Below are 12,021 nucleotides of genomic sequence, written 5' to 3' on the forward strand. Positions count from 1 at the left end.
AGTAGTGCACAGTCTTCACAATCTTAAGAATTGTCCCACTGGGAGATTATTATGTAGATGTTGTAGATGATGACATGTATAATGCAACAGAGAGCTCCTGTCAGTACTTTTTCGGTAAATGGTGGTAGTAAATGTGTTGTCCTGTACAGATATTAGAATATCTAAAAAAGGTAAAGTGGTCTTCTCCACTGTTGCAGTGAACTATAAATGAGGATTCAAACTATTAAGCAAAAAATTCTAGAAACTTTCTTCTGAATGAGTCCAAACTAAAAAAAATGTCATCTATATAATTTTTCCAGTATAAAATATGTTGCAATTGCTCAGAAGTGTATAATTTCAATTCCTCAAATCTGGTGACATATATGCAAGGTGACATATATGCAAGCCAACATGGGGGCCATCGTTGCCCCCATGGCTGTGCCCTGTGTTTGTAGAAAATACTGGCAATCTTGAGCAAAAACTCAATTCTGGACTCAGAGAGGAGTAAAGATGTAGGATAATACTGAATAGTCTCCAGAGCCTCACTCTGACAGATATTCGTGTAAAGTGCTATTATATCTAAAGTGGCTAAAAAAGCTCCTGTTGGTAAGGGAGGCCTATTTCCTAGAAAACTTTACATGTCTATTGTATCTTTGACGTAGACCTACCCTTGGGTGCCTCTTGCTTTAATGCTGCATCCACAAAATCTGACAATGTCTCTAACAAAGAGCCAGTGCTGTAAACTATTGAACATCCTTGTTGGGACTTGAAGAGATTTATGAATTTTAGGAATGAATTAAATTACCTGAATAACCGGATGTGATTGATAAAGAAATTTATATTCTGCATCGGAAATCACTTTAGATTCTAAAGCTGTAAGTAATACATGCTGAATATATTCTTGCAAATCTGGCACCAGATCAGACTCTAACAGTGTATAGTATTGCGTATCTAGCAGTTGATAATAAGCTTCTTGAATATAAGCCTCTCAATCTTGAATCAGTATGGATCCTCCTTTATCTGCAGGATGTATGATTATATTAGTATCTGTTTTTAAGGATTTTATTGCTTGTCATTCTGCCTGTAATAAATTATCACTGCAGTATAACATGCCATAGAAGCATTGAGTTTTCAAAACCCCATGGGGCATTAAATACAGACTATGTGGAGGTTTACTAATTGCACTACAGAAAATGTGGGTTAGAGGGGGTGATATATCTAGAAAATAATGGAGATGAGCACAATGGATTTAACATTGGAATACTATAGAACCCATTGGTTTAAATAGGGAGATGGAATGGTGGGCGTATTTATGAATTTATGACCTCATCTAAGAGTTGTTGGTCCTGGGTTAGTCATTTGCTTCCACGAAAATTTAAACAGCGGAGAACGTTTTGTATTTGTATCGACAGCACGTTATATACAACGCTTGCCAAGATATTTAAACGCTCCATCAATCGATACGTAATTGAGCACTCATTGATTGATGCTTACAATTTTGTAGACCCCTGAGGAAGGCGTTTTAGCCGAAACACAGACCGTGTTGGGTCCTAATAAAGGTTTCCTTTGGAGCATCTTACCTTGATGTGGTGACTGATCACTTGATACTGGGTCCTTTCCACCCAATTACTGTTGTGTTACCCTAGAGATATCCCATCTCAGACTTTATACTCATTTCCAAGTGCTTTAAGTTGGAGTCCTGTGGGTAGTTTCTAGTGGATCTCACTTAAATGTTTGGTTTTAACCAAGATCCTGTCAATTATAACAAAAACTCATTCTATTTTTAATTCTGTGATCCCAGTAATTTATCTCCATAGTTTCTCTCTCTTACAACAATGCATCAAAATCAAATGGAGAAAATAAAGTAGCATCTAACTTTCAGCATATCTTAATTTAGAAGGTAACTATAAATTAAACATTTTGGATTACTTTAACAGCCACTTAAAGTAGAGCTGTGGTAACAAAGCAGAAGGTTCCCAGAGAATTGAAATGGATGTTGTCCTGTCCTGAAAACAACCTGCATTGCTTTATTCAAGTAAGATCATGGAATGTAGGGCTGTTCCCTCATCTTTGAACATCAGGAACTAAAAGAAGGCAGGACCACCCTAGGAGATTAAGGACATCCCCCCCTCCCATTATCTAACAGATGAGGGGCCTTGGATTCATGTGTAAGCAATCAACTATTAGTCACAAGATAGAAAGAAGTTCTCATGATCCACAGCATGAACAACAAACTAAAAGAAGGAGGAGCTCAAGCTCAATTTTGCTAGCTAAGGGTAAGTACGGCACTTTGACCAAAGATTCTCACTTCCTGCTTGGACCCTGATTTCCATAGTTGTTGAAAAGTACTTTACTTCAATCTGTCTGATAATATATTTCCATGCCTAGATTAACCCAACCACCACTGAATTACTGTCAGAAGATGCTCACAGGTTGACTTTCTAATCTAATCTCACCCTGGACAAATGCTTCATAATTTAGGAAAACCAGCACGACCCTTGCGACAGCGCATCTTCATGCTAAAATACATGTACATCCCAAAGAGACACATGATTGACAGAAAATACAAGATAACACACAGGCTGATGTCCAGATGAGAGAAACCAACCCCTAACAATCGGAACCACCTCCTTCTCGCTGGGGTGTCACCATCCTTTCCCACCTCTTCCAGCAGTACCCCAATAAGGTACCTAGAGTCCATGCCCTTCTTCTGTAGGCTTTCTTGTGCTACTGCATAGTCCAAGTCCAGCTGCTGATCCTCTTCCATTGTGAATACAAGAGTTTCCCTCCTCCCAGTCTTATGCTTTCTTCTTCTAGTTAAATCCTTCAATGTTTTGCTTTCATATTGCTGTTCAACAAAAGAATCCAGGTCGACAATGTCCTCATATTGATCATTAATCCTGGAGCTCATCCAGATGATGCTGGGTTTCTGGATGTTGGAAGGCCTGTGGCTCTCCAGGCCATGGGTTGGTATCTCTACCCTGTTATTCTCCAACGTGTCTTTCTCCTCCTTGGTATTTCTTTCTTTACTGGTTTCCCTCTTCTTCCTCCTTTGTCTTCTGGCTCTCCTCTGCCTCTCCAGCAGTTCTACCTCTGGTACAAGGTAGTCAGTGGCAATGTTTTGTAAGCAGAAATGTGCTTTTAGAAAGTCAAGAATTGATCCCTCAATCCAAGTGCTCCTACGTCTGACCATGTTACGACAAGTCGGGCACATATCAAAGGATGGCCACTGGCGTTTGGGAAATTGTGGGTCCTCACTTGGGGCACCTGTAAAATGTTTTGTAGAGAGAAAGAGAAAAACAAAAGCTAAACACACATTTTTTTTCAAATATACCTCCATCAAAACCAGATGGGCGATAAAATTGCAAAGTTTGGAGAAAGCAGGTTAAACATATCCTGATGTTGCTCATTCACATACCCATATGATGGCATTACACTGCAATGTGTCAAAATGAAGGTAAAAGCACCAAGGAAGGGATGTGTTTTATTGAGTACTGTAAGTCTGAGCAAAAGCTCAATGGCTAATAACTTTTTCGAACTGCACCTTTGGAACTGGTTCCTACTACTATTAATGAGCCTTCATTTTCAGCTACCTGGTGTTTTTCCTCAATTTCAAATCCCCCCAGTGTAGCACAGCTATTACAAGAATAATATTTGACTCTGGTCCACAATCCATCAGGCGTCACTGATGTGTACTCTGAATCTGACAAGCAGGTGTCACTATTGTGTAATGGCTGGGATTCCCTTTCCTTCTGCTCTCAATTCTCTGGCCTATCTTTCCTCTCTTTCCCACTCCTATCTTTGCTATCCTCCTACTGCAAACACTGTGTGGCTCTGTTTATTTTGATTTTAAACAGAATGGTGGAGGAGTGGCCAAGTGGTTAGGGTGGTGGACTTTGGTCCTGGGGAACTGAGGAACTGAGTTTGATTCCCGTTACAGGCAGCTCCTTGTGACTCTGGGCAAGTCACTTAACCCTCCATTGCCCACCGCATTGAGCCTGCCATGAGTGGGAAAGCGCGGGGTACAAATGTAACAAAAAAAAAATGGTACAGGGAAATCTGAGACAGTGACCTTTGTAACTCTAAACACCTGACTAGGCAAGCCTAATGGGTCATTTACTATGGAGGTTACTGGCATTAATTGCTATTGAGAGCACTGCCGGTGCTAGATTACTGTCTTAGACAAACACAGATATAAACACTTAGGCAGACCCCCTAACCATAGAAGGTCAATATCTTACTTAGCTCTTATGGTCCTGCTTTGGGGAAGATGAAGAGCAAAGGTGAAATTAACACCTTGCACCTCCATAAAGGCAGCAAACAGCTGAATGCTCCGTGGCTTGGCTTCATATCTTAATAGAACAGTGCTTTAGGAAAACTGACCACTCACACCCCTCAGAATGCATAGTCATTATGCTAATCATTTCAGAGACAAACTTCAGCTGATTTCGGAAGCTATTATATACAGAAGGTAAACTGAAGTATACACATGCATCATCTGCACTAGCTTTTTAGCATTTTTCATTCTCCCAAATGTTCTGTCACTCTTATAAGGATACAACCTTTTCTCTTCTGAGCCTTTTTTCTCTAGCAGTGTTTATTCTGGAGAGTGTAAGTAGGAGGCAGATAGGCTCCTTCCTTCAGAGGCAATGGAATACCCTTTTGGTTGGAAAAGCCAAACAAACCAACCATCCTCTGTCCCATCTCCCCAATGCTCCATAGTTGCTGATGCCATGTGGGACAAAAGATTTCTCAGGCTGTGGTCCTAGGGGCCCACCCCATTCCATTAACTAGGCTTCTTTTTATTCTACAGTTCCCATGGACCTCTCAGCTCATGCCTCCATGACAGACAGCAATAGACCATACTTTAAACCCCCTAGTAACAGATAGACTACTCCAGAGATAGGGAAATCTCCTGTGACTTTTTGTCCTAGCCCTCCTCTACTACAGTCCCCCTATCCTCTTCTGGAGGGGTGGGAGATGGGAGGAGGGTAGAGATCATGAGGCTATGTCCAGGGATTAATCCCAGAGGGTTCAGCTGAATTTTAAGATTAAAAAGCAAGATACTTCATATAGTTAAAATCTGAGGGTATTCTGATGTTTATGAAAATTAAAGTAAGCCATTCCCTGTCTGTAAATACAAGAGAACAGGTTTTGTGGATCACTTTCTCTCTCATGTTTACTTTTGAATGTTTTTACGTTTTTTCAAAATGGGGTGCACTGGTTAATGTGGAAGACCAGGGACCAACTTTTGCTCTAATGATTAAATCCATTAGTAAAACTGGCAGAGAGAGAACATGGCTCCTGCTAAGCCCTGGCAAGACAAAGGAGACCCTCCCCTCCATCACTGACACAGTGCTTATGTTTTAGTGATTAAGCCTGTGCAGTTCATGCCACAAGAAGAAATTCTCACTCCTGGTCTCTGCAGATGTCTCCTCCAATGTTTCCTCTAAGCAGATCTAAATCTGTAAATCCTCTGCCAATGTTCCTGTTCATGAGGACTCCATGTATCTTACAGCTGCTTACAGGGAATGTCCTCTCATTTCTCCTCGCTCTCATCTACATCCACCATAATCAAAGAGCTTCTTCCTATCTGGAAATGGCAACATTGTATGAGGTTGGATGTGTGAGCAATGTCTCTCCCATCATTCAGTCATGGCTAAGCAGACCATGGGGATACTGGAGCTTCTTGTTTTCATCAAGCTATTGACATAATTCTTCTCTGTAATGGTAAGAGAATAGATTTCTCCAAGAACTGGTGCCAGCACATGGCTCCTCTGCATCATAAGGCTCCAAAAGGGCTCCTTACCTGCAAGTCGATAATTTACTTGGTTGTGTCGTGACCAAAGCCACAAGATAGCTTCATTCATACTTGACACTAGGGTCATTGTCTCTTTGGCCATATTCTCAAAATGTACAGCACACTCTGCACAGCCAAAGAAATGTTGGACGTAACCTCGCAAGGCATCAAGGACTTCTAATGGATCTAGAACACAAAAGGAACAGAAATAAACCAGAAATTCAAGAGATGTGATACTTTGGATTGGTTCAAGCTCAAGACTTCAGGCAGGAGTGGAATACATTCTCTAGGTGCTCCATAAATGAAGATACTTGACATAGGAGTGACAGGATATGGCATTTAGACACACTATAAAATGAAGGCAATGCTTACAGGAACACAAAGACAAGAGCAATATCGCTATTAATTACTCCTTGTCAGTATGACATTGATCCTTGTTGCAGTGTGTTGCCCAGTACAAGAGAAAGGTGTTCTGCCATTCCTTACTGGGCACACAAATTCTATAAGCAAAGCAAGCAAGGTACAAGGTAAGATACTCTTCATGTGGGAGGAGCACAGTACAGCAATACAGAGCAGTGCATTCAGTGCCCTAGAAGAAGTGGGTTAGTGGACTCAAACTATGCTCTGGAATTCAGTCAGAAAATAAACAGCAGTGATACTGGGCAACCCCTGTCCTTCTCTTATTTGCATTTGCAGAGTATTCTGGTGTTCCTTGGCTGAGTTACTTACATGTTTCCTTTAGCTGGTATTGATCGTTGTAAGCTGCCTGCACTGTCAGCACATGAAAGAGTGTCCAAACGGAGCATGGGAAGCCACGTAACCAAGATTTACTGCCCTGGCATCCTACCCAGGTCACATCACTTGTCAGCACCGCATCCGGAACCTTCACACCAGAAATAACCATTCATGAGAGGAAAAGTTATGCAAGGAGAGAGAAATACAGGAAACAGAAGGAAAGAGGAAGAAGAGACATGAAAAAGGCATCAATACAGAAAGAAGAGAGGAAAAGGGAGACAATGGGATGAGGATAGACTTGCAGAAAGGAGGATGTGGAGAGAAAAGGAAGAAGAGGCATGATATAGAAAAAGAGATAGACAGACAGAAATGGGGTAGAGAAAAACTCAAAAAGAGGGAATCTGGGAAAAAGCAGAGGGAAGGATGGCATAGTAGAATAGGAGAGACACAAAAAAGGAAGGTAAAAGAAGAGGCAGAGGAAAAAGAAGCAAGACTGTGAAGGACCTAAGGATAAATCTGACTATCTCGAGACAAGAGAGAAAATTAAAGAAGACGCAGAGAAAAAAGAAGCAAGACTGTGAAAGACCTGACGATAAATGTGACTGTCTATGGTAAAAAGTGACTAAAGTAGCAGATTCAAAATTTGGAGAACGGCTGATTTTTTCATGTCATGGGTCCATAAGCAGTCTTAAAAAGTTACATATAAAGGATGGGGTTTGGACTGTTGTATTACAAATTGTTTACTCTAAAAGAATTTATTACAACCTCAATTTTTGTTTCCAGAAACTTTAGTCACCTTTTCCCAGAGATGGTCACAAATTAGGAAAATAATGAAAACTGTAAGAAGAGAGAGTAAAGTGGGAAGAGTAAGGAGGAAGAGAAAGACAATGCAAGAGACAGAATCAGATGGGCCTGGGGAAAATAGCAACTCACCTGTTCATTGTTATCCACCATATTCCTAAAATCACTATAGGAAATTTGTGTGTTAGCTCTACTCCTTAACCAGTTATCTAAGGACTGAAGCAAGTTCTTAAGATACGGACGAGCAGGAAAAAACTGGAAGAGAAATACAGAAATGTTATGAGAACAGCCAAATGCCCAGAGGTATAGCTACTCTGCCATAGTGAGCTCCAGAGCACAAGAGCAATCAGGCCTGGCTGTGTGCATGTGTGAAACAATCTCTAGAACAAAAATCTCATTTTTCCAATAGGATTCTTGAGAACTGAACCATAAAACACTCAGATTTCCATTATGTCAGAGGTTCCCAAACCTGGTCCTGAAGGCACACCAGCCAGTCAGGATTCTGGGATATCCACAATGAATATTCATGAGAGAGAATTGCATGCACTGGAAGCAATATTTATTGTGGATATCCTGAAAACCTGCCTGGCTGGGTGCCTCCAGGACCAGGTTTGGGAACCAATGCACTATGTATTATTTAATTCCTCCATAGTGCTCCTTATTATTGAGGAACGGAAGGGAGAAAATGGAGAGGAACCTGTGGAGGGTAGGAAGATGAACTGGATAGGGACAGAAAGAGGGAGAATGGAGGGAAGGAAGAGGGAGAAAGAACAGAAGGAATGATGCACCTAAGAAGGGAGGAGGAGGAGAAGAAGGAAGAAGCACTCCATCTGCATCATGTGTGAAATTCTTTTTCCATCTATGGACAGACAGTTAAAGAAAGAATGATCTACTGATATTGCAGACAATGACATAGCCAAAGATACCAGTAGGCTACAACTCCCCAGACACCAACTTGGTAAGGGCTGGCAGACTCCTGGTAGCTGTGCATCAAGAAAGCTACATGAACAAAGAGGCTGAGGGTACAATATTTAAAATCACTCATGCAGTCAGCAGTGGATGCCAACCAGATTAGTGGTATGGGCCTAAAATGCTAGCATGGGTACTATATAAATTTTTGCCTGTGTAAGTCACTGTGGACTCCTTTTACTACGGTGCGCTAATGGATTTAACATGTGCTAATGCTTAGTGTGAGCTAAATGATAAGAAGACCATTACATTCCTATGGGTGTCTTATCATTTAGCAGGCGCTAATTGTTAGCACTCACTGAATCTGTTAGTGCACCTTAGTCAAGACCCCTGTATTGCCAAAATTTATCCATTTTAGTCTGTGGTTCCTAACCGATGTGTTCCCAAGAGGCCTTAGCAAATGGGAAAGTCCTGCACAAGGGTGCACTAAGGCCAATTTTACCGCATCTTTGTAAAAGGACCCCAAAGTGATTACAACTTCTTTGACAAAAAAATAAAATTGTATAACTAATTTTAATGAGAGTTTATAAAACAAGATGCAGCGGGAGAGGGATGCCTTGCAGTTAAAGAGGCCAACGGTTTTTGTGGGGGGTTTTTTGAACGATAGTGTCTTCTGTCGTTTTCCTGGGTTTTGGGGGTTCTTTGAGGAGAGGAGAAGAAAGAGCTGTGACCAACCAGGAACGGTCAAAGGAAAAACTGAGGGAACAGGGAGGAGCACACAAAATGTGGGAACTCCTACACATGCCCAGTACACTTGAAAGCTTACTATAGCTAGGGGAGAGCAATGACACACAGGATCAGTCCGAAAATGTCACCATCAAGTGTGCCTGCATTTCCCCTGCTTGTCTCCGGAGAAGATGGGATATACAGTGGGGGAAATAAGTATTTGATCCCTTGCTGATTTTGTAAGTTTGCCCACTGACAAAGACATGAGCAGCCCATAATTGAAGGGTAGGTTATTGGTAACAGTGAGAGATAGCACATCACAAATTAAATCCGGAAAATCACATTGTGGAAAGTATATGAATTTATTTGCATTCTGCAGAGGGAAATAAGTATTTGATCCCCCACCAACCAGTAAGAGATCTGGCCCCTACAGACCAGGTAGATGCTCCAAATCAACTCGTTACCTGCATGACAGACAGCTGTCGGCAATGGTCACCTGTATGAAAGACACCTGTCCACAGACTCAGTGAATCAGTCAGACTCTAACCTCTACAAAATGGCCAAGAGCAAGGAGCTGTCTAAGGATGTCAGGGACAAGATCATACACCTGCACAAGGCTGGAATGGGCTACAAAACCATCAGTAAGACGCTGGGCGAGAAGGAGACAACTGTTGGTGCCATAGTAAGAAAATGGAAGAAGTACAAAATGACTGTCAATCGACAAAGATCTGGGGCTCCACGCAAAATCTCACCTCGTGGGGTATCCTTGATCATGAGGAAGGTTAGAAATCAGCCTACAACTACAAGGGGGGAACTTGTCAATGATCTCAAGGCAGCTGGGACCACTGTCACCACGAAAACCATTGATAACACATTACGACATAACGGATTGCAATCCTGCAGTGCCCGCAAGGTCCCCCTGCTCCGGAAGGCACATGTGACGGCCCGTCTGAAGTTTGCCAGTGAACACCTGGATGATGCCGAGAGTGATTGGGAGAAGGTGCTGTGGTCAGATGAGACAAAAATTGAGCTCTTTGGCATGAACTCAACTCGCCGTGTTTGGAGGAAGAGAAATGCTGCCTATGACCCAAAGAACACCGTCCCCACTGTCAAGCATGGAGGTGGAAATGTTATGTTTTGGGGGTGTTTCTCTGCTAAGGGCACAGGACTACTTCACCGCATCAATGGGAGAATGGATGGGGCCATGTACCGTACAATTCTGAGTGACAACCTCCTTCCCTCCACCAGGGCCTTAAAAATGGGTCGTGGCTGGGTCTTCCAGCACGACAATGACCCAAAACATACAGCCAAGGCAACAAAGGAGTGGCTCAGGAAGAAGCACATTAGGGTCATGGAGTGGCCTAGCCAGTCACCAGACCTTAATCCCATTGAAAACTTATGGAGGGAGCTGAAGCTGCGAGTTGCCAAGCGACAGCCCAGAACTCTTAATGATTTAGAGATGATCTGCAAAGAGGAGTGGACCAAAATTCCTCCTGACATGTGTGCAAACCTCATCATCAACTACAGAAGACATCTGACCGCTGTGCTTGCCAACAAGGGTTTTGCCACCAAGTATTAGGTCTTGTTTGCCAGAGGGATTAAATACTTATTTCCCTCTGCAGAATGCAAATAAATTCATATACTTTCCACAATGTGATTTTCCGGATTTAATTTGTGATGTGCTATCTCTCACTGTTACCAATAACCTACCCTTCAATTATGGGCTGCTCATGTCTTTGTCAGTGGGCAAACTTACAAAATCAGCAAGGGATCAAATACTTATTTCCCCCACTGTACCCTTAGCAGCATGAACAAGCATAACTGGGCAGACTGAATGGGTGAATTAGTCTTTTTTGCTGTTGACTACTATGTTTTTATAGGGTAAATTTGCAGAAATGATCCAGGAGGGTAACTTCACAGTTATCTGGCTAGATGTTTCAGGATGAAAACCTCTAAGGGAGAGGTTAAGTCTTTCTGCCTAGTTTCATTGGGTGGCTGTATTTAGCTGTTCTAAATTTGGATGGTGGCAACATTGAAGCTAAGTTGTAAACAATAGTTAGCCTTCTAGCCCTGATTTTCAGTGCTAGACAGGTAATATAGTTGAGCCAAGCCTAGCTGCTGCTGCAGGGATAAAGGTAGCCAGCTGAACTTTGGCTGGCTAGATTTTGATGATTTTTCAGTGATAACCTAGCCAGACAGGCTAGAGTTGAAAATTACCTAAACTCAACAAGCCAAAATTTGGCCAACTAAGTCAAGCATCTAGCATCATTGTGAAAACTGCCATTCAAAGCAGAAACAAAGGTCCCAAAATTCAGTGGCATTTATTTGTGTAGGAGCCATTCCTACCCAGATAAGTCCTACTTACTGGGATCAGCCACTGATTTTAAGCAGTACTATCTGGAGGATAGTGCCAGGGCAGGTGAGTGGCAAAAGTCAGAACTTATCCATATACTGCTGATATTCAGCACTAATACCCGGATAAGTATCTGGGTAAGTTTGGACAGCAAAAACAGTACCTAGATAAGTTCCGGTGTCAACGTATACTTCTGTAACTTTTTTATTTTTTTCACATATAAAGGATGGGGTTTGGACTATTGTATTACAAATTGTTTACTCTAAAAGAATTCATTAAAACCTCATTTTTTGTTTCCAGAAACTTCAGTCACCTTTTCCCAGAGATGGTCACAAATGGATATTCACTGCTGCTATCTGGATACCAGCTACAGCCCATTTTGTCAGATGAATCAAAAGCTTATGCCTCAATTGGTTAGCCTATAAGGTGCCACCTGCCTCTGTCAATTTTATTATACCAGACTAACATGGCTATCCAGTTAAAAGCTTTTTTTTTCTCTCCCAAAGAATCTTTTTCTAAGGCACAATATAAGAATGCTGCGTATGGGAACTGTTGCAAAAGAACCGGCTGCAGGAACCTTAGTAGGGCAGGTACACTGTAATAACCCTGGCCATGGGAGCCACCGCAGAAAATGGTGTGAGGATACGTACTCTATCTGTAGAAAATGAGATAAAAGAGATAGATGTGAGTAGGGAATATTGCTGTTTCATAGTAGAGA

General features: G+C 41.9%; 1 protein-coding gene across 1 annotated transcript in view; it reads right to left on the minus strand.

Annotated features, from left to right (window-relative positions):
• Positions 1-297: 297 nt before the first annotated feature.
• The window catches only part of QSOX1 (quiescin sulfhydryl oxidase 1), a 137,228-nt gene continuing 125,504 nt past the window's right edge, over positions 298-12,021 (minus strand). Inside the window, exons 9-12 of the mRNA XM_030206725.1 lie at positions 7,448-7,570; positions 6,509-6,662; positions 5,789-5,965; positions 298-3,246 (exon numbers count right to left, since the gene is read on the minus strand). Coding sequence (XP_030062585.1) covers positions 2,450-3,246; positions 5,789-5,965; positions 6,509-6,662; positions 7,448-7,570 — 1,251 coding nt within the window. The 3' untranslated portion in view covers positions 298-2,449. The remainder of the gene's footprint in view (positions 3,247-5,788; positions 5,966-6,508; positions 6,663-7,447; positions 7,571-12,021) is intronic.

This window comes from Microcaecilia unicolor, chromosome 6 (genome assembly GCF_901765095.1).
Source record: "Microcaecilia unicolor chromosome 6, aMicUni1.1, whole genome shotgun sequence".
NCBI lineage: Eukaryota > Metazoa > Chordata > Amphibia > Gymnophiona > Siphonopidae > Microcaecilia > Microcaecilia unicolor.